Below are 26,558 nucleotides of genomic sequence, written 5' to 3'. Positions count from 1 at the left end.
TTCGCAGCGTAGCGTTAATTATGGATGTGGAATATCTGCAACATATATTTTTTGTAACGGGAGGAATAAAATGACCTGAAGCACTGATGTGAGCTTCCATTAGTGGCACATTTCTGTTTGTTTGTCTCTTGATATGGACGTTACCAGTCTTTTAACGTTGCCTTAATGTGGACATTTTATCATTATTATGTAATGGCAAAGGCATGGCATGAATAATACTCACATTTATAATGATCACAAAGAATTAAATATTCATTACATTTATGTATTTGCTTCCCGGTATGTATATTCCAGACGCTATATTAACACATACAGTTGTTTTTTTGTTTTTTAATGAGGTTTGCAGTCCTGGTAAGAGAAACCGATATTTATATATCCATATATATGGATTTTTGTACCTCTTAAAAGGTTGTGTTTACAAAGAACAAATCCACTTTACATTGTCAAAAACGGAACGCAGTAATGGTCAAAAGAGGGACTCTTTTAGTAGATATGGTCAAAAAGCATAATGGTACAGTTTTAAACTGTGATAAATGCTTCCATTAGTGTGTACCGTGGCATCGGGTGAGTGACAAATAACCTTCTAACCAACACCGTGGAGGAAAATGTGGGGGATATTACAACAATTACATGACAAATGGTGGTGTCAGAAGATATATGTCCCTGTGTTTATGTAGACATTCAATATAGAGAACAGCAACAAATAATGGTTTTAATTTGCCAACCCCACATATGGAGTTGGACCCAATCAATTCCGTGTTTCCCCGGTGAACAAAGCCTCGGATACCTTTGATGCGAGGGGGTGTTACTGCGTTTCAAATGCAGTCGCTTTGATTAGCCGGAGAATGGTGCAACCCGGTTAGATATTGGTTGGGAATGTCGCATTACTCCCCTCAGAGTGTATAACTGAAAATGTAATTGGATTAATTACCAAGTCTGCAGTGCAGTTCACTTAGCTGATAGTCACCACAGCGAAGTAAGGCCTGACACGTCTATTATTAGTTTGGTTTATTCTCTCTTGTTTCTATATCTGTTCCACTAAATTGTGCAGCAGCCTTCCTTCGCTTATGAACGCATTAATTGTTTTATTATTTACAATTCAGTTCAATTTTACAGTGGAGGAACTGTGTGCAAAAGTGCACATATTTCAAGCATTTAGGTGAGATGTGATCGAGCCTTGAAGCCCTCCATCTGCTCAGGAGTAACATTCGCTGCCCCTGAATGAGACACCTTAAAGATGCACCTTATCGGCCTGGACAGAGGGGGGAAGAGGCTTTAAAAAGCAAGATTGGCTTTTTTTTTTTTTTTTTTTTTTTTTTTTATTTGATGCATAAAATCCGGAGCTGAAACGAATGGATTTGAGGCCTCACAAACGACCGATACCTCCCCCGCAGACGACTCCCCATGTGCCTGTTTATTCATGCTGAGGTAAGCTGGAGGAATTCATTTGCTGTCGGCTAGTATTGAATTTGAGATTAGTTTTTATTTCTGCCTCTAAAACAGCTCCCTCTGCCTTCCGCTTGTGCGTCGACGCCGACTCCCGCGACGTCCGAGGGGCCTCCGAATACATGCGCGTATCGCCATCTGCCAGCAGGTGACATATGAGAGATACGAGTCGAGGCGGCCTATTTCTTTTTAAACAACCCTTTCATAATGACCTCCATCTCTGTCCCGTGAGAGTCAGGTCCCTGTTAGGATTCCGGATGAGTGCACTTTTCTGATAGACAGCATTTCACTTTCTGTATTCTTGGGCACTTTGGGTTGGACCTGCCATCGGTTTCTCACATCCTGCAATCCACCTCATATCTTGTAAGGGGTAACCATCAGAGTGTCAGTGTTGACTTTAAATTTTAAACTTCCACTTTGGCCCAGATTGGATTTCCAGCATGCATCTTATTGTCTTGGCACTGTTGAAGTGTGTACCAGCACCTCAACGCTTGATTACCAGAAAGCGGCACAGAAAATTATTCTGCATTCCCTACCGCGCCTTACTTTAATTTCCGTCAGGGCAACGAAAGCGTTTCAGAGAGTTTGCATCAGTTTGAACCGAGTCCCCAGGCACAGCCCACGGAGCTCAATCCCTTCTTGTTATTCAGACAAGTATTCACCCTTTAAAATAACGGCTGCCAACGAGGTTAGTTAGGCGCTACCATAACCGAGAGTATGAGCGTAGCAAATATCTACGTTGGTTAATTTATCAGTGTTAATTAATGAATTAATTGAACATTGAGCTGGCGTCGTGTGCTGCAGTCCACTTCCGCACTGATTAAGTGCATGTGGAAAATATGCAGACGCGTTCTGACAGGCATGGCTCGGCGTGTAGTTTTGGTTGTTTGCTTGCACTTGCGAGTAGTGTTGAGCGTTTGTTTGTGATTTCGGCACAACGGCGAGGCACAAACGATGACTGACTGGTGCGACACGTTGAATAAGCACCAGAAATCAATCGCTGCGCCAACATTTTTCCACATTTTTAATTACAAGGTGAGGAAAATAATTTGAGAGGAAGCGGGAGACGTGTGTATGTATATTTTCTTCTCATTCCAGTGTCTTTGTTAACATGGAAACCTCTGTAGCGGGGTCAAATAACAGAAGCAGTTAAATTGTTAAAGTACTAATAAAAAAGTATATTAAAAATTCATTAAGTTAATATGATAACCTTCGCCATAAGAAGTTGTTGTTTTAATAATTGGCTCTTTTGAAGGTTGCATTAAATTTCTTATATCCAAAGTGCTCGTACAAATATATGAATGACTGTTAAGAAGATTTCCATAATATATTCACTGTGGTAGACCATAGCATACATAATGAATGGACTGCATATTAATAAAACACAAACGCTGACTGTGGTGCATGTAAGATGTTGTATCTGCATGTGTGCGTGAATGTGTACATTTACACGCTGTGTGTATATCTATATGACCGAAATCATGTACCACTTTGATAAGACACAGTGATTCCTCTCACGAGTCCCACAGACTTTATCATCCTTCCAGGTTTGTGTACAACAAGTGTAGGTATTTTGTCCCGTGATAATCAATCATCTCTCATTGCCGCTCCAAGGGACACGCTTCGTGTAACAAAGATTATAATTAGACGGCCTTTCATTCGGTGTAACTTTCCGCGAGGTTTATCCTTGCGGTCAGGAACAATCGGCGCGCAAGGTCCCTTGTCAAACATCCTCACCCTTTTCAGAGAGTTATTTTGAGTCTTGAGGATAAATCTGTGCCCCCCGCCCGGACTCTGGAGACTTGAAAAAGATACCTGCTTCCCATATGAATTAGTTACCCGACCAAAAGAGTATGCTGTCTTCTTACAGAAATGCAAATGAATTCCCCTCTTCCTTCTCAGAAAGAAACGTTTACCATAATGCAGTGTTGTCTACACGGGTCAAAAAATACTGCAAAAGTGTAATTCAAAGTGATTTGCAGGCAGCACTTGTGAGGGGTTGTATTGTGGTTTGATTGCATTAAAAGTAATAATCTGTAGTTAGGATAAAATTTAAAATAAAATAATTTTGCCTTCGAACTCGTCAAAAGAAGTTTGTTTGAGTCTCAAAAGGCATATGCGACTTGATGGTTCAAATGAGACGAGCAGATTTAAAATGAGCCCATATTACTCTCAGTATTTATTTATTTTTTTATTTGTGCCATTTTATGTCAGCTTTTTTTATTGGCAGACATCCTCTGGGACGGCGGTGATAAGGGTTTAGATGGAATTTCGCTGTAGTACGGTGGCAGTGTGGCGAGCCTTTGACAAGTCTGTCCATTCAGTTGTTTGGATTAAAGTTTTATGAAGGTTACCAGTTGATTATGCAGTACCTCAGGGATCTCCCAAGTTTTTTATGACTAAGATGAAAAATGCTCATGGGCTCGGCGCACATGGCAGACGGATCCATGCCAAAACAGAGATATATAGTGATTCACCGTTCTCCCGTGCAGCACCCCCCTCCCTCCCTTGCTTCCTTCCTTTGTAAGCCTTCGATATCTGCTTGCCAGCAGAAAAATATTAGAAGTGTTTTCCAGTCTCACCACTACATCAAAGCTGATGTCGCTTTCTTGCTTCTCCTTCCAGGAAGCGGAGTCCTGCTGAGGCCCATGTTCACCAAGCAGCCTGGCAGTGTGGTGTTTCCCATTCAAGCTGGTGAGAATCGCAGAGAGGTGGTGTTTAGCTGTGAGGCCCAAGGACACCCACCGCCCTTCTACAGGTAACAACTGCAGACATGTACACGTTTAGGTTTTTGTTGAACCTTCAGGAAACACCCCAGAGCTTTCGCATGCAAAAACTGAGAGAGACCAGATTTAAAGGGGAATTACCTTTTTACGATACGATCGCTTACTCACCCATATAACTTTGGTGTCATTTGGAGTCGATCGGACGATATTTAGATCCGCGTATATCCATATAGTGGGAGTGACTGGGGCACCGAAACGCAGCCTCTAAATAACGCATTATCTGCCGCGAAACTCATTCATTTCACCAATATTTTGTTATGATACGTTAGTGCCATTCCCCGTTGAGTCCGGAGTTACCTGTTATCATCATCCGGGGTCTGTAGATTGACCTACTAACCTCTGACGTGGATGATGTCATCTCTGAGCGCCCCGCGCACCCCGTGCACCCCATTCGACGACATCATTCAGGTCAGAAGACCTACAGACCCTGGATGATGATAATAGGTAACTCCGGACTCAACGGGGACTAGTACTAGCGTACGATTACAAAATATTGGTGAAATGAACGAGTTTCGCGGCAGATAATGTGTTATTTAGAGGATGCGTTTCGGTGCCCCAGTCACTCCCACTAGATGGATATACGCGGATCTAAATATCGTCAGAACGACTCCAAATGACACCAAAGGTATACGGGTGAGAAATTATCGTATTTTATGCCAGAAATAAGGTTCAGGTTATAAAAAAAACGGTAATTCCCCTTTAATCTAGAAAAGCGGGGATTTGAGGACCATATGCTGCTCCTTACCGCCTGCAGCCTTAAGCCTCACTGTCAGTCATGGTTAATGTGGATGATTAATTAATTGCCTTCAGTATCCTGCTGTATTGTATATTTTCATTGGCGGTCGGACATTGATCTGCGGAATTCACTTTGAGAGCTTCCTGTTATCAGCATCACTGACCGGCAAAAAGATCAAGTGACCCCAGAGAATCATGCACCAAAACTATTTGTTATCACGACACAGATTGAGTGATGAATAGAAATCTCAGCGGAGTACATTTCATATACCAGAAATGATTTGGCAGCGCTTCATGTCTCTCCTTTAGGCTTTCTGCAGATCACCTTCACTAAAGGCTGCACCGACATTGCCACAGGGCGTCTGATCCGGAGGTTATCACTTCATGACAAACGTGACACAAACCAGTTGATGGATTGCGGCGCAGAAAAAAAACATTTACTGCTGGTTGTTCTTGTTTAGTCTGCTGGCTCCGTTTTGTTGAGTGCTTCCCCCTGCAATTGTGTTGGAAACAGATTGACGCCCAGTTCCTCTGCCTCTGAAATGATGATAAATTAAAATGAACGACAAACAATGATTTGCTTTTAAATGCATCAAGTGCATAAGCTATTAATTCATAATCTATCAAATGGAGCTACGCAGCTCTTGTACTGCTGTCAGTGTAATTAAATGCAAATCGCAAAACCAAGCGTTTACTGTGTAATAGGTCGAAACGATCCCTCATAACATCGGCATATGCGCCCGTTAATGTAGCTTGAAGATCCTTGGTGTTATGCCTAATGGACGCAAATTGAAATGAATGGACACGATCTTATCGCGCCGACCAGCTGGAATACTTTATAAGCAAGTGGTCACTTTTTCACTGCCTGGACACTTTTTAAACGAAAACCAGTTTATGAGTTCGGATCTGCAAAATTGCTCTGCCCCTCTGAGTTCAAGTTCTGAGAGCGTGCCCGGCTCGGTATGAAATCAAATTTGGCTTTAATTAGCTCTTTAATTACAGCAAGTGCCACCAAGTGCGGCGGTTGATATAGCGCATTAAGGGGTGATTTTCAGATTGAGGACAGTCTGTTACAATATCACACTTGTACCTCTGTAAATGATGGGACTGATATTTAGACGGACATATTGCTGTGTTCTCAGTTCAGGCAGCATACATCATAATGCTGTCATCACGACTGCCCTTTTTAACAAAGATCTTTTATGCCTGCTATGGATGTTTTCGAATAGAGCTTCGTGGGTTTTACCAGTAGGCTATTCACTGCTGCAAATGTATGCAGTTCTATTTCAGGGACACCGAGGACAGATTAATTTGTCTAAGACTACCAAACGACCACATCGAGCCCCCTCTCCAAGTTGTCACAGTGGCCCCTTGATTTGTCTCATCTGGAGCTCTTGGACCAGTTCCAGCTGCAATGCCAAATAACTAAATCAATCTAATCAGCCCGATCTGCTGTTGAGCACCGCTCCGCTGCATATGTCCCCTCATTCCCCTCCTTTCTTCTGCCGTGCCTCCCACTCCCTTTGTCTAAATCCTTCGCGCTGAAAAAGGAGCAAAAATTACAGAAATAGAAACCGCTCGCTTCCTTTTTCTCAAGGGCTGTGAGACTCTAATCAGTACAGAGGATCTAACATTCAGCCTAATTGTGCTTTATTCCATGAATGATTTCTTGTCAACTTTTGCGATGTCACTTGTTAGGCGGTGATTATTCCTGTTTTTCTCAGTTTCTTTCCATTTGCCTTTTAATTTGAGGGGTGCCATTTGTACACAGGCTTTCCTAGAGCATAACTTACCCAATGCATCCATCTGAATAGAGTTTTTTAGTTGACTTGAAGAATCCCAGTCGACTCAGTCATGTTTGAAAGATGAAGGACAGAAAATAAACCATATAGTTTTTAAAATCATTTAGAGGGCTATGGTCGCATGCTGCATCGTCAACTCGGTAGAATTTCTTGGTACATGAGCATTAATTATGCAAATGCAACAAGAAACCAAACCAAGTCATAGATCTTCTACACTTTAAAGCTGATTGCTGACATTTGCATCTTGTTGGTCCCTCTCTCTCTGTCTCTCTCACACACACACTCACCCGCTAGACTCCAATATTACCCAAAACAAGAGATTTAATCAGAAAGCCCCTTATTCTTTGCAGCCTTTTTGTTTTTTTGGAGCCGACATGATAATCGCTGTGGTTAGAGGGGAATATTTCGGCGAATGGCCACCTCTTATGTTGTGGTTAATGAACTGACAGATTGAAAAGAGAGAAGAAAAAAAAGAGATCCTAGAGGAACGTAGAGCGTTCTGAAACTGTTCTTAAAGTTAATTTGTTGTGCGTCGTGTGCTTACTTTCGCAGGTGGAAGCTGAATGACTCTTTCATCATGCCCAGACCAGGGTCACGCTACTCTCTCATGGGAGGAAACTTGCACATCAGCCATCTGAATAAAGATGAAGATGTTGGCATCTACCAGTGTCTGGCATCCAACTCTTTTGGCACCATCGTCAGCAGAGAAGCCAGTCTCCATGTTGCATGTGAGTTCATATTATATTTAGATAACATTGACCATCTTGCGACAATTCAATGTTCTGCTGGGAAACGTTTGGACCTGGCATTCATGTGGATGTTGCTTAGACATGTAGCACCCATCTAGACCAGACCAGGCACCCCCACCCCATAGCAATGACACTCCTTGATGGCAGCAGCCATCCCCAGCAGGATGCGGCCTGACACAGACATACACACAACAATGGTTTAGGAACAACTAAAAAAAAACATGAAGAACAGCAGAAGGTGTTGACCTGGCCTCCAAATTCACTAGATCCCATCTGATCAAATATCTGTGGGATGATCAACAGAGGGCCCTCCCCTCAACCCATAGGACCCAACACTGGCCCCCACTAACAACGTTTTGTTGCCAGAAAAAAGGCCCAGGCGAAAGCAGAGCAATATGGTTAATGCAGTTCAGTGCAGTGAGGACTGTGCAGTCAGGGGAACCAAACTACCCATTCACAAAGGCATGGCTGAGCAGAAGAGAGGCAGTTTCTTCTGCTACGGACTCAGCAGTCGACCTACACCTGAAGGACAAGCACACTCTTTTTAGCCAGAGAAGACAGATTGTTTGAAAGAGGATTAAAAGAAGCCATGTGAAACTGGAAAATCCTCCTCCGTAAAGTGCAGGCGGACTGAAACGTAATTTGCTAGTCGCAATCGACACAGTGTTAACATGTCTTCCCGAAACGTTTGACTCATTTTGACTCAGCTTGGCTATTAAGAGGTCGTTAGAGCATCGTCCATTGGGAGAAAACAACTGGATCGGTACAAATTCCGCCAATTACAGGTGAGTATTAGGACATTAACGGTTTCAAGTGGGCGCCACCCACAAATCCCCATCATTCATTTAGATCTGAAGAAGCAGCTGCCTTAGCTTCAGCTTTGTTTCTGGCTATACAATGACACGGATGACTGGAAAACTTCAGTTGTTATCACTTGGGTTTCAGACTAGTTGGAATATGGTATACTCGGGTGTGACAGTGAATGGACTTTTAGACCTCTTTGCCTCCTTTTCACATGAGGTTAGCAGCTCAATGCGGTGATGGCCGCTGCCAGATTAACACAGCAATCCAGCTGTGCCGTGGGTAATGCAGGCGCCATGTTTCCCCAACAATCAAGAATGTGTGAAATAAAATGATCAGATTGCTGGTTCAACTGTTGTTCCAACAACGCTGATGTCAGTGCGAGAGTGCTTGGAGTGCACTTCTAAATCACTGGAGTGCTCATTCAGGAAAGGAACAACACACTGTGTTTTATTTTAGTATAATTCAGTTTCTATTTGACATAAGCTCATTTGAGTACGCAGCAAACAGAGCCCTTACATTTTGTTTTATCGCCAAAAACAATTTGCGTCCTCGCCAGTTTCATTTCGTTCCATTTTCCAATTCACCTCAATTCAACTTCACTTCTTTGGAGTTCAGTTAAGCCTTTACTACTACTGAACATCAGACACCGCGGCACACTGAAAGAATAATGACCCAGAAGGATTCATTTGAAAATGTGCTGTCAGATCTGATCTTCTTTAACAAAAAAAAGCAATCAACAAAAAGAGACTCTCGCAGTCGGCTAATGCTGTTAAAACTGTTAATGAGAGAACACAAATTAGGCAATAGTGTTTCTATTGTGTCGTGTTTTTAACCATGATCCTTGCCTGGAGCCTCAGGTATTGGTGTTTACTCTGCTGGGTGGTTCTAAACGTCTCCACGGATGACGACTGTGATTGTGTGGTGGGCCTTGGCAGATCCCATATAGCTGATGCTTTACAGCCTTCATCCATCACATTTTATAAGACCAGAGTCTAAGGCATCTCTGATGGCAAGGTGAACTTGAGGCCTCCACTCTTGATGGACAGCCCATATCAAATGACAGCCCTGGTATCGGTGGACAGATGGTGCAGCTAGATTGAATTCTGACGTCTGTTTTTTCTACCATGGCATACACTGCGATGATCCTTGGAGGGCAAGCACCTCAGATATCCATCCCGCCGCTATATGAGGCTTCTTTGTCACAAAGCAGCGTTAAATCTTCAGCGTATAGAGCAAATCTGCGTCCTGAGTTGCCAGCAGGCTGTTGATCATATTCACATTTTCCATCAATTCTTGAGGCCTCACCCGAACTGTACGCCTCCGTGATTGGTCTCATCCATCGCGTGGGGCCTGACCGGAGTCCTGCTGCTTTTGTCAGCGGAAGAGGACAAGCATGAGCGCGGATGTGTCATACATCTTATTTATTGCTCTTGGTTTAACTTAATTAAGTGTTCTGTGTGATTGAAGGGGGTTCAGGTCAAGGGAATAATTCACGGAGCGGCAGTCTGTTATGAGAGTCGGCATCGTGTCATTTGTAACAGACTCTGACTCAGACTATAGCTCAATATTCTTTCTCAAACACCAAGGGGCTTGCACCGCTTTTTGTCTCATAATAACTCTGTGAGACAAGGTAAAAGCCATTGAGGAAGAGGATATGAGGCTCAACAATAATGTTTAGCTTGTAATCTTTTTGCGTCTGGTAGACTAAAAATAATGCTTTTAAGCACTGCTGCTTACAGTGATGACAGCTCATCATTATTTCAAACATTATTGTAATCTCTCTAACAATGTAATCTATAATTGGCAATCTACCCACTGTAGTCCTCGCTGATGGTGAACAAGACCAGCGTGTCAGATTTGCACCAACTAATGTTGTCCCGTATCATCAAATTTGCATTGCATTGACTTGTGGTAAAGAATTAAGACAGCCTACATTTTTAATCCTCTGAAATGTGAATGATATAAGAGTTTCTGTTGCCATCTGGTGTGGGCTTAAACCTCTAAAAGTATAACGGTTCTTGATCCTGTTGACAGAACACACTTACATGTTTAAAAGGTTCCACTCGCCTGCTGGGAGTGCTGGAGGGAAGGAATAATCTAGTTGGTTATCGAGCCAGATTGAGTTTCCTAATCCCTTAGGGATTTTAGGGATTTTTTATTTATTTTTTTTTTTTGTGTGTGCGTGTGTGTGTGCGTTAGTGAGAGGATTTCCATTGATGCAAGATGCAACATTATACAACAGATTGCAGGGCCTGTAATAAAGGCAGTCTGAATTGGACGGTCACCCTAAAGAAGGAACTACAGCATAGATTCTGTGCTGCTTATAAAGCCATGATGGTAGCACTGTGTTTAATGGAGGGTGAAATAGCTGTATTTTTGATAGCAGTGTGGGATGTGATTCCCTAAGATCTTTCTGACCAATCTCAGTTGTCCTGTAATTGCACATAACATTATGATTTTGTTACTTGCTTCAGCCTAACCTTATCTGTGTAATTCCTTTGTTAGGTTTCTATATCTTCCTGTTTGCTTTCTTCTCATTTCAGTCTGCTCAATCACTTTGGACTCAGATGAAAACTAAGCTTGTTTTGAGCTGGAGAGCAAATGAGGGAGGGACAATAGCATTTTTCATCAGCACTGTGATGCCAGGTGCTCAATCTGGGTCTCCTTTTGGTTGGAAAGGCAAACGGGTATTTTCTGAATGCAGCACTTCACAGCAGCGCTGTAATTGTCAGGAGACAACAGCGGTAGAGCTCTGTTAGAATCAGGCCCCAGTGATGTTTATCGCTCCTCAAATGCCACGTGTCAGTCACTGTTAGGGGGTTCACTGCATGGAGCACGGAGATGGGAGGAGAAGGAAGATGAGACGCAGGTTTTCACAATTATGATCACGACAGTTCGTTTACATGTTTACCCTCATGGTTACAACATATCAACTTGTTCAATGTAGCTGTTTGTTTGCTTACACGTCATTGTCTTCAACAGCTTTGAATGCCCAACGTTTAGACCACAGACTGTATATAAATATGGACAATGTGTCACCACTTTCTTGCATCGGCCAAACGTATTCCCCTTGTGAGTTTGGAGCCAGTGTCTGCGCAGTACGATCCAAGAGTGGAGCCACGCTGAGCCAGCGATATCGATGACCCGACCACACTCCGTCCAGACTCACTCGTGTTTTCGCTGAATTAATTCTAAGCTCTGCTCTGATTATACACTGTACTTATTTTTAAACTTTTTTTTTTTTACAACTCTCACGGTCCCACGGGACCGCTTTACGGACCGGTTGGCATGGCAACTGGTGGTCACGTCCTGTTTCTATAGCGTCAAATAACTAAAATGAAACTTATCCAAGAAATTGACACTTGAACATGCATCAATATTATATTAACTACCAAAAATGACAGAAACCATCCTTGAAAAAAATTTGTTTGACTTATTTTAGTGTTTTAGTTCGGCCCTAGTCCAATCCACTAACATGGAGGAGGCGGAGCTTATGACCTATTCTGCAGCTAGTCACTAGGGGGAGCTCTACTTGCTTTTGCTTTACTTTTGAGTAATAGTTACGCCGCCATATATATACAGTTTATGGTTTAGACAATAGGAGGTTTGATTTGTGGTATATTTGTGCTGCACACAGGACACAGAATAAAAAGTAGGAGAGGTCCAAGATTTTGTTTGTTTTAGGAAAACTGTTATCTCATCTGGATTTGATAAAACCCTGAAATTTCACAGTGATCCACCCACTGGTTAAATTCTCTGCTTTACACAAAATGTAAATAATGAAAAAAATGTATCATCACATAGTGTGAGACGGAACATAGTGATGGGGTTCCCATCGGAAATTTATCTGAAAATAATTTCTATTCCTGATATTAAACATTTTTGGTTGACAGTGTTGTTTGATTCGTAGCATAAAAGGGTTCACATTTCTTTAAGAAAGAATTTGATCCAACTGGTCAGCTGAGGTCAGAAACACAAAGTCACACTTAATATGTACAGAGTCAGAAGTGGAACTTCAAACGAGGGCACTTTTAAACTTTTAAAAACTCTTTATGCCTTTTGGCCAGTCAGGTGACAGATGTCCACATTACAAATTCCCCTCAACTCCCCTCACATTCTAACAGAATAGCTTTATTCCTTTTCTTTCTCTACAGTTGCCTCTTGTTCATTACAATGGGTCACATTGGAGGAACCAGCCCAAAAATGCAAATTCACATCCAATTTCATGGATCTGAAAGCACTCAAAATAGCCTGAGCCCTGCCATGGAGAAGCACATGGAGGTGCAGAACTGCGATAGGCTTGATAAGATGATCCATGCGGCGCCGAACAGCTTGGGTTGTCAGGCATTGTTGGCTTTTAGTATGTCTAGCTCATTTGCGCCCCACAATACACTGAAGGAATATTGATCAGGAGAGCTCCACTCTCAGTGTGAGTTGAGCAACTCTGATATTTTCTTGTGTGTGAGCCTGGAAATGGATTCAGATCCCTGTATGTTGTTCACAGCTTTTAATGAAAGAATGGTAATTGTGATAAAATAGCTTATTCAATATACCTTTTTATATGAGTTTATGAATACTAGTAGTTGTTGAGAAAATCTGCACGGCAAGTAAACTAACAATTAATTAAATCACAATCCATGTACATATACACCGATCAGCCACAACATTAAAACCACTGACGGGAGAAGTAAATAATACTGAACATCTTGTGACGATACAATATTTTGCTGGGAAACTTCTGGACCTGGCATTCGTGTGGATTTTACCTAGACATGTACCACCCACCTAGACCAGACCAGGCTAGACTACCCCATAGCAATGACACTCAGGATGCAGCTTGACACAGACACACACACAAAAACGGTTTAGGAACAGCTACTCAACAAAACATGAAGAACATGTGTACAAGGTGTTGACCTGGCCTCCAAATTCACTAGATTTCAAACTGATCAAGTATCTGTGGGATGATCTGCAGAGGTCCCTCTCCTCAACCCATAGGACCCAAAGACCCCCCACTAACTACATTCTGTTACCAGACACCACAGGACACCCTCAGAAGGCCCATGTCCATTCTCTGATGAGTCACAACAGTTTTGGAGGCACAAGGGAGACTTACACAATATTAGGAAGTTGGTCCTAATGTTATGCCTGATGGATGTTTGTTCACAAATTTGTCATTTTGTATGGACTAAGACATTAGCTTTGTTACAGTGAGCCAGACGCTTTCCTGCTGCAGGACCAAAACCACAGTCTCCTTGGTAGCATATTGTCTAAAGCGGTGCACAGAATATTAAATCAAGCCAAACAATTCACAACATCAAAACATTAAGAATCTGTCCAGCTCAACAGGGGGTGTCTCCAAATAGAGAAGCTATAGTTTAATAAGTTGGTTGTGCTGGTGGCATGCTTCTAGGGATGACAGTGTTGTTCAGTCTGTCGGTATGAAATGTCTCAGGACTTGTCTTGGTAGGAAAAACAGTAAAAATGTGTTCCATCTGCTTCTTCATTTCCAGTGCCCTGGCACGGCTTATGGCGTCTCAGTGTCACTGAGCAGCGCTGGAGATTTGTCTCGTTGTTAATCTGCCATTTCATAATGAGGCGGTCTTGAATGAAGCTTTGATTTATGTTCGGTTTAAAATGTAACTATGAAAGAATGTCAGCGTTAAATGAACGTTGCCCAAAAATAAAATGTACTACTGTTGTTATTATTCATAAATAAAGATACAATATTTAGATTTTAACAGTGATTAACGGCTCCTGTACATTCATTCAATCAGTCATTTTCCGTAACCGCTTGTCCTCTGGAGGGTCACGGGAGGCTAGCCTATCCCAGCTGTCATTGGGCAAGACTGGGCAAGAGATTAAAATGCAATATTATGTGAAGTTAAACACGACATTGCATAATCATGATTTCCACCAGAAACAAGCAAAGGATAAATGAATTGCAGTTGACCACATCTAACAGGACCTATACACAGTGTTGCCAGATTGGAAATGAAGAGATGTCGTACTGTCGCTTTAAAATTTTCATATTTTGACAACAGCTTGAAACAAAACAAAACACTAGGACAGTGCATTTAAAATCGAAGCTATTCTACGTGCATGTAATTCAATAATAAACACGGGGGCTTGGCCGCTTGAATGAAACAGCTGCATTTTTCTTTGTCAGTCAAATGGCAAATGGCAAACTATCATATAGTTGCCCTTTTATATCGTATAGGCCCTGAAACTGTCGTATAAATACAATAATTATCGTATATCAGGCAACACTGTCTATATGTCTTACTGACTTAGAATAGCCCTAGAAGTGTTGAATCTGTACATGCACAGAGATTTTATGCAACTGTTATCCAAAGCCCAGCCATAGATGTCAAAACTGGCCACGAAGCATCCACACAATCCGTCTGTCTGCACCCAAAGAACTTAATGATCCGCTAATTAATTCGTGAAGTCATACAAAAGCTTTTCACTGAACCTTTCATGAACCAACAAAAAAAAGAAACAGAAATAAAAGCTGCTTTCAGCTGCGATAATATAACACAGCTCTGCCAGACGCAATTTTCCTTTGCTCACTAGGTCTGCATAGATCACATAGTGTATTTATTATGCCGAGGCTCACCCTGCTGTGCTCGTACACAGGAGGTGTCAGTTTTGCATTCTTCCTCCCTGTTTTTGAATCCGGTCTTGATTATGCCGTTATATGACAGCTGCGGATTTGGCCGCCCTGCCTGCGATATCTCCGAGAGCCGCGGCGGGCAAGGAGCGGCGAAGTGTTCAAGGTTTGCCGTCTGTATTTGCTTTCTCTCGGCAGGCTGTCAACAAGTAATCGGTCTCCATACAAATGATGTTTCAGTTTTAGTCATTTAATTGTTGCAGGTCTGTGTGCAGTGGAAGAAACACAGAAAGTGATAACAATACGCTGTTCCAATTAAATTCACTCATGTGTGACTTATGCTTGAGGAATTGCTTTCTGCCGCACTCAGAAGTATTTAGGACCATGTCTGCATTCGAGCAAACGCATCATGAGTATTTCATGGCTAATTTAGAAAAGTTCTGCGTCCTCCTGCACCGTTAAACTCCCTGCAGTGGCTGTGTTCTAAGTAGATATGAAAGTATTGAGCAACCACACGTATGACTTCTATTATTATCTCTGCAAACAGCTAGACCTGTTGTGTTTGGGTCTTGTGTGCTCACGGCTTTTGTGAAAAGTGAAATGATTATTTTGCTTTATTGCTTTTGTGTTCTGGTAAACAGACTTGGAGAATTTCAAGACCCAGAGAAGAAGCCCGGTGAGGGTCCGTGAAGGTCAAGGAGTGGTCTTACTGTGTGGGCCGCCTCCCCACACCGGAGGTAAGAGGATCTGCTCAGAGCTTTTTTTTTTTTAATCATGTATACAGTATATTTTAACATCTACATTCCTACTTTGACTTTATGCTGCAGTTCAATATATAAATGGCGACATAGTGTGCCATCACCTCTCTGATTTCTCATATACTGCTTTATCTGGACAAAGTGGACGTGCCATGTTTGTGATCTCCTGCTCACATCTCCTGGCTGCATGTCAGGGTTTTTGAAGGCAGCAGAGTGAGTCACTTTCACTTTGGGACACTCTGGCCTGTCAGCCTGATTTTCAATGGGGGCGATGGAAAAGTTTGGCAGGCAGACTGGAGAGGTTGTCTGTGGCTGAGGCCCTGCCAGGCTGAGTAATAGAGCATCTCTCTGAAGGTGCTTTGTTTGCTTCACATCATGCCTTTGCATCCATGACATTATCAGTGGGAGCTAGCATCCAGTGCTATTAACTCCAGCACATGGGGTCTTAAGATGGGCTTTCTGCCAGAAAGGCTGAAAGTAATTTCCCACTGTTGGAGAATGTGGATGTAACACGCTGCACGCAGCAGGGAGCAAGTGGAGCTTTCAGCCATTACTTTTAAAGATCAGCTGCATGCTTCTAGTATATTTTTTTTTTATGTAAATGTTTACTGTCTTGGCATTTTTTTTTTTAAATTAACCTCTCATTTAAAAAGTTAGACTGAATAATTAGCTGATCAACAGAAAGTTCGGAGGGAGGCCGAGTTGTTCATTTTCAAATTTTTATTAAGTGCTGTGCAACATGCCAGAAAGATAAGAATTGCTTTTAGGAAAACTCTGCAGTGTACTGTGCATCAAAGGGCCTGATCGTGATCTGATCGTGTAAAAGACAGGTGTGAACACCCCGAGGACGCATTGAGATCACATTTGAGAGATCTGATCTCTGACCACATTTGGAGGCGGCCTGGGTCGCATGTGTCCACATGTGTCCTCATTCCTGTGCAAGTGTGAAGGCAATGCGTCCCGAGTCGCATTAAAGACCGCCTATACTCAACAGGGGTGCTCCTGAATCAGGGGAGGTTTGTCTCATTCATTCAGAAAAAAAACATACGGTCGCTATTATAAACGATCGCCTGAAAAGGAGAAAGCATCGCTAGGGGTGTGCCACAGTCATGACACACACAGCGCCGTTCTCGGTTCTGGAGCAGTGGTGGAGATCCATTAGAGACGACGGCTGTTTCAATTCTCTACTGTGCCCCAGATGATGTCGGGGCTTATTTGCATACAGAGCTCAAAACCGAGATCGGATCTGAAGACGCATGTTTAATGCCAGGTCTGAACACACGTACCTTAAATCTGGTCACTTGCGATCGGATAGCCCAGATCTGATCTCAATGCAAAGTCTGAACAGGCCCAAAGTGACTGCATGTGCAAATAATTAATTGAGAACCCACAAAACAGCAGTTGCATCAGAAATAGCTTAAAACCAGTGCCAAATCAGGACGTTAGGGAAAGCAAGTATCATCTTCAACATTTCTTTAGTATTATTCCACTGCTATCATTTGGTGTGTTGCTTGCATTCCACCATCACATTAGCATGATGTAGGCAGACTCAATTCTTCTGAGAATATGAGTGTGCTAACACGTAATTTGGATTTCATTATGAAGAGTATTTCAACCGAAAAAAATGGTTCAAATCCTGTGAGGCGTCCTGGTGCTAACCATGCTGTGCTTTTTATTGCTAAAAAGCTGTACAGTACAACAAAGTGTAGCAGCCTAACAAACTAAAATAATACCTCCTTAAAGCCTTGGCTGCTGGTTGTTGCACATACTGAGCATAAACTATTGTTGGATGGCATTTCAGGTAAACTTTTGTTCACTAATTCCTGTGCTGTTGTACTGTGTGAGGCCATGCTGTTCTGCTGCTGTGAAGAGAAATGGGCTAAGTCTCTATATCACATAGTTGCATGCAAACCTAATTGCAGGACTGTAATCATGGTACTTTGTTCTTTGTGTGTTACAATGAGACGTCTCACCTTGTGGTGACAAGAAAAGCTGGAACAATGAGCCATATGCTTACATTTGGCAGCCTACTAGTGTAATGGCTTTTTATTTTTTTTTTTTAATAGACATGTCCCCTGGTGCATGGTGTCCACATGACGACACACACACTCTCTCTAGCCAGCAAACAGCAGAACAGCAGCACTGTCAAGAGCGTCGGGCTGTACTAGCAGTGTCACGACAGTGTCCAAAAATATTTTGAAAAATCTGGGCACTGCAATTTAAATTCAGTTTATTCATTATTCAACAGAAAACAGTGCTGATTTAGTCAGGATGATGTTGTATCTGCAAAATCGTCCGTCTAGTTTCTTTCTGCTTGATGAGCCATCTGCTGTGAAGGCAATCCTGCATTCACCTGGCTAATGTTTCCAATTTGGAAGAGGAAATTGCTTCCTTTCTGCAGGTGTTTTGACAAAGAAGTATAGGACAACCTTTTAGGTAAGGCACTCCTTTGGCGAAGGGGACGGAGCTTAATCAACCTTGACTGGCTTCTCCGCCGACAGATCACATGTGTACACGTACAGTAAACAACTATTCATCTAATCACTTGGAAATGTATTGATGTAGTTTAATGAGGCCTCTATAAAAGTCACCTTTAAATCAGGAGTCAAGAAATTAATCAGGATTGTTTGCATTACTTTAATGAATGCTGAAGTCAGCGAAGGTTACACAGTTTGATTAAAGACTTTAATGTCATGCCGTGGCCATGCACTGTATATCTATATTTGAAACCATGTAAAATGTTTCATATAGTCGCTGTATTGCTTGATCTTTTGTGTTATTGTGTTACACGTAGTGACAGCCGTACAAAACATGAATTTTCCGTATCTGCTGTCGTTAATTACTGCATGTCTGTTGAGAGGAAGTGATTAATTCTTAAGTATGACGGTATGATGCTGAATAACAGGAACATGAAGAAATAGCTGAGATATTTTGCATTACATGTGAGAACAAGTTTAGACTTTAAAGAAATTTATTTTCATTTTACCACAAGGATTATGCAAGTGTGCCGTTTTGGAAAGGACTAAATTGTCCGTACGCATAATTTAAGAACTATTGTGGCATTCATCTGGAATTGCATAATTTATTCTTAGAGTAAAATTACTTTTACAAGCTGCAGCTTTACACTGTTCTCTGCAGATTGCCGTGCTCTGAAAGGCGTTGAGTTGTCGATGAAAGTGATTTTACGTAGAGCATTACTTCTTATATATATATTTTGTTTATGTATATGTATATATATATATGTATGTATATGTATATATGTATACATACATATACATATACATACATATACATGTATATGTATATGTATGTATACGTATATATTAGAAAACAAACTCTCTACAATCATTCATTTATTTAGTAATGTTAATTAATTATATTTATTATGTATGTGTTGGAGACGACAAAAAGACATCTGTTGTGTTGTATTAGTGTTAGTGTTAATTTTCTTATTTTAAATATTAGTAACTTTTAATTATTACTATTTTTAACTTTGTTTACCTGTATTAGGGCGGAGAGATACAGAGTGACAACTTCTTGCTCTCATGTCGCTATTGTACAGCTCCATGGTAACAGAAGCCCATGGTAACAGAAGCCCACTCTGCCTCGCGCCCCACAAGAACTAGGCTAAGTAACATGCCAAAATGGTAATATGACAGTTAATAAGTAAAAATTAAAAGTTACTAATATTTAAAATAAGAAAATTAACACTAACACTAATACAACACAACAGATGTCTTTTTGTCGTCTCCTACATATGCAGGGGTCGCGTTAACCGAATATTTTCCTTCATTGACCAATTTTTTAAAACGGTGATGGAAAAATCTGAAGTCGTTTGTAGTCGTTCGGGAGGTATTTAGATCTGCGTATATCCAAATAGTGGGAGTGACTGGGGCACTGAAACGCAGCCTCTAAATAACGCATTATCTGCCACGAAACTCTTTCATTTCATCAATATTTTGAAATCGTATGCTAGTCCTATTCCCCGTTTAGTCCGGAGTCTGTGGATTGACCAACAGACCCGGGATGATGTCATCTCCGAGCGCTGCGCGCACCCACAACGGTCGGCTTGTTTACCTGTAATTTGCTACTGCTAGTTTTTTGCAACATGGCTGAATATTTTTCTGATTATGAGGTTGTGGACGAAACAATAGCAGTAGCAGGTTCGTAGTAGCAGACTACAGATGACACAAAAGTTATATGGGTGAGTAAACAATCGTATTTTATGCCAGAAATAAGGTCCAAGTTGTAAAAAACAATAGTTTAAGTAAATACATTTCGAGGAATAAAAATTTGTAGGATGCCTACCTTTGTCTTCAGATCTTGCTAGTTGATCCTTGGTTTTATGGCCTGGTGATGATGGAATGCTTCCTGGTTGTGGTGTCCGGTGGAATATGAGACCTTCGACAGAGTTAGAATGATGTTTTAACAGTTTCCTGTTCCCCTCCTATGGCTGTAATAGTTTGCATGGCAGCAGAGAGTAACTTTATGGTTTCAGTTTTCAGGTTAAACAATCGTTCTTCTATACGTGCAGCATTAATTGCAGGGTTATGCCATATGTTGCGTTGGTCTGGATAAATATACTACATGTCATTAAGCAAAGTTTCTACCTCTTAAAGAAAAATTTATATTTTCTTTTTGCTGCTCTTGGGTGCGATTTTCCTTCACTTGTAGCTTTTATTCCGTTTACTTTTCCTAACTAACACTACGTGTCCAGTTGCAGTAGCACGTTTCATGTAGGATTTTCTTATCTTTTTACTTTGAGTTAGAACAAATACAGGAGAAAAATAGTCACGCATGAGTCCATTTAGTGGTTATGTCCGTCAGGCTCTTAATGTGAACATCACACCTGCATTTTAAACCATATACATGTCTGATGATGAGCAGGATTTTATTGAGATTAACATCAGCTGTGAGAACCCTTGTGTGTCATTTGAAGCATCTCCTTTAACGCTGTGAATCATCTCTTATGTTTCTTCCCACATGTTGTTTGTCGGTCTTTGATTTTCCACAGCCTATTAATTTTGATTATTACAACTTATATTATTATGGTTGACGATATGTATCGCGTTTGGTTTCAACTAGCATATGGTTCTGTCGGCGGGGGGTTTTGTATTCTTTTTTATCCGTTTTGCCCTCATGCAGTGGCACATTCTGTTTGGCCTCTGATGTCGCACTTTGTTCAACAACTCCAGCTGTTTTGCTTGTTGCAATCTTGCACATGTAACAACATCACACTTCACAGTTGTTTACCAAGAAGCAAGCCACAGTGCGTTTGCCTAAAAATGTGACTACATCATTGGAGATGCAGTGTCTGGGACTTGATGTTTCTGTCTTCAGGGAAATGTAAATATCAAAATCATTCAGCAATTTCTCTTCAATAATTCATCTCGTCTGTCAGTTGTTCCCAAAACCTACTCACTTTGAGATGATCTTCAAACTCAGTTTGGGCTTCCCTCCTATGTGACACTGATCGTTTCTGACGGGAGTTGTGAAGGTCTCCTGTCAGTAACCCATCCAGTTACATTGCACCTGACCCGTAAATGTCACATCCAGTCTCATACGAAGTCCTTACCTGGACTTAAAAAGGGGCCATGACTTCATGCACTAAAACATCCAGTCCGTAGACCTGCTAAATGTTATTTTATGATCTAAGCTGCAGAGAAAACACAAATACTTAGCCACTGAGCCACATGAAGTCAATTTTCATTAGAATAAAAGCTTCCTTGTCATATAAAATTGTGCAGTTTTAATTTTCAATTTTAGATGTACACCGAACAGTCAACATTAAAACCACTGACAGGAGAAGTGACTATCTTGTGACAATACGATGTTCTGCTGGGAAACTTTTGGACCTGACATTCATTCATGTGGATGTCACTTAGACAAGTACCACCCACCTATACCAGACCAGGCACCCCCACCCCATAGCAATGCCACTCCTTGATGGCAGCAGCCATCCCCAGCAGGATGCAGCCTGACACAGACACACACACAAAAACAGTTTATGAACAACTAAAAAAAACAGCACAAGGTGTTGACCTGGCCTAAAATTTCACTAGATCCCAAACTGATCTAGTATCTGTGGGATGATCCACAGAGGTCCCTCCCCTCTACCCACAGGACCCAAAGCCCCCCTACGAACGAGACATCACAGGACACCCTCAGAAGGCCCATGTCCATTCTCTGATGAGTCACAACTGTTTTGGAGGCGCAAGGGAGACCTACACAATATTAGGAAGTTGGGTAAAGTTTCTGCTTTTGGTTTTCACTTGACAGTTACCTTCTCAATTATCAGATAAATCTTATCCTATGTATTAAAGGACATCGTATGCCTGGTCAGGTTTTGAAGAGCATAGGCTGTATATAAAAGACAGACATAGCTTGTGTTATCACCCACTGGTTTGCAGACTACTATTTTAAAACTTTAAGCTTGGTGTTTGGTCTCCACCATTTTGTCTTTTTTTCTACAAGCAAGACCATTTGATTCAAGTTCACTGGTGAACGAGCAATAATCACCCAAACTACTTCTCAGTCACTTCAGACCAGGTGTGCTAAGCCATGCACACTCTCCCTGAGGACTAATGTCTACTTAATGACCGACTATTTTTCAAAAAAGCCACCAGCACACTGATCAGAAGGAGTGATTTTAACTAATGACGCAACGCCAACAGACCATAACTGGTATTGCACTTTAATTCTGCACTTGCTTCACTTTTTAGATGTGGAGGCTGCGTTCATCTCTTATGTACAGTCTATAGTTCGGAGGCAGACTTGAGAAACTTGCGACTAAAAACTTGTATATAAGGTATATGGTGAAATCAAAATATTTGTGAAAAAGTGTAAAGAAAGAAAATGAGTAAAGAGCAGTAGCTTACAGAGATGTCTTCGACCATCTAGTATTTAATACTTGCAGAAAGTATGCAAAAAATAATAATGTCAAATTCAGTGAACAAATAGGTGACTTAAACACTTAAACAGTACTTCTCTGCATAACTGCAAAACATTAATGTTCAGCACAAACAGCAAGTTTGTTTCCAGTGCTACAGATTATGAAGCTCCTGGGTGGTTGGAAATATATAACGTCATCCCAGTCAGTTCACTACAGACAATAATTTGTGCTCAAAATAATCCCCAAAATAAAATGGTTCAAAGATTTTGCGCGTGAAGAGATTGTCATGTTGGCATGTTTTTTTTTACATTAACCGAAAAAAAGTATTTCAGTTTTAGGAATAACACGCAAGAACAAGACCAAGTGAAGTTTGACCTAAGACACTTTTTTTTTTAAGCTTCTTTAAACTGTTACCTTTGGTTGTTAAATTAGTCAACGTACTGTTTATGTGACTCCAACCTGAATGACTCGTGAAATAAGTGTTTTTTCTCATAAGTGTTTAGAAGTGGTCTTGAGTTAAATAAACACGATCAAGTATCTGTTGTGATAATGGGAAATTCAGTCATCCCCAAAATCCAATATTCTTTCTCAGTGCTCTCAGACTAATAATAATAATAATAGTAACAACTGTCTTTATTTGTTTAGCACTTTTCAAATTAACATTACAAGGTGCTTCCCAGCAACATAGAAATCTGCAATATAAAAATCTCTATCTTAATCTTAATAAATTTATGTGTATAGTGAGTAATTGTTGGCCTTGGTCAAATTGAATGTAACTAGGTCAGTTCTGGTCCCCGCTGTTTAAACAAATGTAGTTTTGTTTTTATCCAGCATATCGGTAATATACAGGCTCCTTTTAATTCCTTGTTGTCGTGCTGGAGCGTAGTTGTTCTGTGGAGATATATTTTCACACAATATTTTGTCAGATTCAGCTTTGTGCGCGCTGATGGAGGTGTTGAAGATGTCGAGCCGTGCTGTAGGATGAATCATCTCTGGTTTTTCCAACGTATTTGCTGAAATGCTAACCCAGCCTTATCTACTACAGTATAATGATATACCCTGTCTAGATTTAGTGCTCGCACATTCATACATATCTCCAAACGCCCACACACGTTCCCTTGTCCTCATTCTGACTACAGATATGAATGACTGTGTTGTACCTGATCTAGCGATGGATATAAATCATAAATAAAATTTCTTGATTTGGGTGTATCAGAGAAATATAAAACTAAATATTATCATTTGCACAAGCAGACTATAAGAAATAAAAGATAAGAATAAATGAAAAGATCTTGACTAATAAGGAAGGTTTGAAAAATATAAGCATACAAAGACAAATAATGGCATGTTCTGCTTGCAGTGCCATGGCTACTGTGGCTCTGAAACACTGAAAACCCTGACTGGCATTTAAATAGAGTGTTGAAAAAGTGAGAAGTATATTCTCATAAAGGATGACAGGACATAATTCATGATCAGCACAATACAGTCTTAGACAAGGATCTGCCTCATCTCCCCTTTAAAGGATTTTCAATGTCCCATGCATGATTCAGGAGGCCATTATTTCACTTTAACGATGCCTCAAAACCCCCCAAGACTGCAGCAGGAAGTAGTTTGGTGCGGCCAGGATGCTCTATAAGCGTACAGCCGTTTACGGTTGGAGACTGAGCAGAGTATTGTCAAACATCCGAGAAGAGTTCTGACAGAATTCTTTCGTGGCTGTGCTGTATTTGCATTAGACGGCAGCCTGTGTCATATTTTTGCTTTGAGGCGGTCTGAATGACTGTGGTTACTAAAGGGCCTAATGCATCTGACCTCCTTTCGCTAATGGAAACGGGCCTTTCAGATTTACTCAGGGTTGAAATCACTTGTTTTCTCTATCCAGTGCATACCTCAAAACAGAGGCTGCTCGCTGGCTAGTAACAGCACACATAGCTCGCAGGGATTTCTCCCATATGCGTGACCTAAGCCTTTTCATAGAGTGAACTTGTGTGTTATGAATACAGATAGGAAGCCCTGGTTAATGGCTGTTACTGTCTAGGGAACAGACTTGCGAGTCCAAACTTTGACACAAGTTGTGCATATACTTTCCATTGATGCAATACACACTCGTGCAAGGGCCCTCTCTCCATTCAGTTTGTCCTTGGCCTGTCATGTTCCATTTCTCTTCCCTCTTCTCAGATCATTAAGGGCGAATTGATGCTGCCTGTTCATTATACAAGGCTAAATGGAACCACAATGAAAATCTGCCACTCACTGTCACTCATGATTGCATTATTCCATTACTGCCCATCCGCACAAGGCTCTCAAGTCAAATCATCAAATACAACCAATGGTGCTTTCCACTTCCTATTTTCTGCTTTCTCCTTCTCACCATGAATCTTTAACTAACCAATTAGTAACCTCTTATTTGTTGCTGCTGCAGTTTGTCATGCCCTGCACCTTTGGAAGATATTGTTTCAAAAACAGACATTAAATATACATGAGCATGTCAGGATGAGAGCTTGTATATATTATTTAGGGGAGAGGAGGATATTACAGCTGTTCCCTTTGTGGGTCGGACGGATCAAGGCAGGAAGTTATGGTTGGTATTTTATTGAGGCAGCATGGAGTTCATGGCAGGTGTTAACACAGAGACGCACACATTGAAAATGAAAGGCAGCTCCTCTCATTACGTGTCTCCACATTGCCTACAACAGCCATCAAAGGATTAGTTCAACTTATTCGCCTTCTTGCCAAGAGTTGGATCATATCTGCCAACAAATTCATGTCGCTAGAATTTGAAACTAATACGAGGTGGTTACACAAGGTTTTAATTAAACCATTGGAAGTGTTGCTGGATATAAGAGGGATTGGCATGGCTGGCACAAACTAGAAAGACAGGTGTGATCTGAGTTTCAAACTCATGTTGTGTTCTTGGGAACGTCACAGTCTATTAGTCCACCAGTCTAGCGTTCATACTCTGTGCTTGAATCTTAAAAGTTACCTTAAATATAGAGAGAATACAAGGATACAAATACAAAGTGAGGACAGACAATAGTAAAATTCACGAGATTAGACCATATTAACACAGAGCCTTAAATCAAAAGACGATAAGCTCTTTTGACTTAATGCCACGCTGTGTACCGCTGACTTCATGAAACATGCTGGACTTAAAGCAATGCATATTTATTAGACTTTCTGTCTGACTTTTGCAAGGGCTGCAAAATGTCACATGACGTTAAAACCTCACAGAGTTGGCTGCAGTTTTCAGAGTCAGCCACTGCAGTTGCTCTCCTCCGGCTGCACCTACTTGGAAGCCACTCTGTGATGACACAACTTTGCCGTGATTGGCTTAAGGCATGTGGGGATATTTCTTCAACCTGATGGTTTGCATCGACTCAGCCTTAAACATCCATCAGAATATAACGTTTTTGAGATATGCATTATGCTGTCCGCTTTGTAGCATAGAATATGCTGTTATATTTGTAATGCTATCTTCGTGGGGACATTCATGAATGTAATGTATTCCCTAGCCCCTAACCAAGCTGTCACAACTAAGTGCTTATGATTACTTTAATCCTTAATATAACCTAACTGTAATCTTTACCCTAAAACTGAGACTTAACCCTCGAATAGTCTTGTAAAGAACTGAGGACTGGTCAAAATGTCCTCACAATGCACAGATGTCCTCACTTCGATGGTGTAAAACTCATACTGGTCCCCAGAAGGATAGCTGTACAAGAACACACACACACACACACTTTAATGGACTGATGGATTCATGAGAAACAGGTGAAACTAATGAGGGCAGAGCTCACAAGGATAAACCAATCAACTTTATTGACAACCCTGAATTCACTCAGTGGAAGGCAATATCCAAAACGGACTGATGCTCTCAACACTCTGCCAACATAGGTCCTGACTTCATTCATATTTTTAAACACTTCCTTCTGCCATGCTTCTGTCACTTCACTAATATTTCTGTTGAACAGAT

The 26,558-nt window shown here is 41.2% G+C and overlaps 1 protein-coding gene across 1 annotated transcript in view; it reads left to right on the top strand.

The window, feature by feature from the left end:
* The window catches only part of cntn3a.1 (contactin 3a, tandem duplicate 1), an 88,572-nt gene that overhangs the window by 17,183 nt on the left and 44,831 nt on the right, over positions 1–26,558 (top strand). The window contains exons 3-5 of the mRNA XM_084554317.1: positions 4,072–4,204; positions 7,322–7,497; positions 15,577–15,672. Coding sequence (XP_084410443.1) covers positions 4,072–4,204; positions 7,322–7,497; positions 15,577–15,672 — 405 coding nt within the window. The remainder of the gene's footprint in view (positions 1–4,071; positions 4,205–7,321; positions 7,498–15,576; positions 15,673–26,558) is intronic.

This window comes from Chelon labrosus (genome assembly GCF_963514085.1).
Source record: "Chelon labrosus genome assembly, chromosome: 10".
NCBI lineage: Eukaryota > Metazoa > Chordata > Actinopteri > Mugiliformes > Mugilidae > Chelon > Chelon labrosus.
Note: the sequence above shows the minus strand (reverse complement) of the source record. Positions and strands in the feature narration are given on the sequence as shown.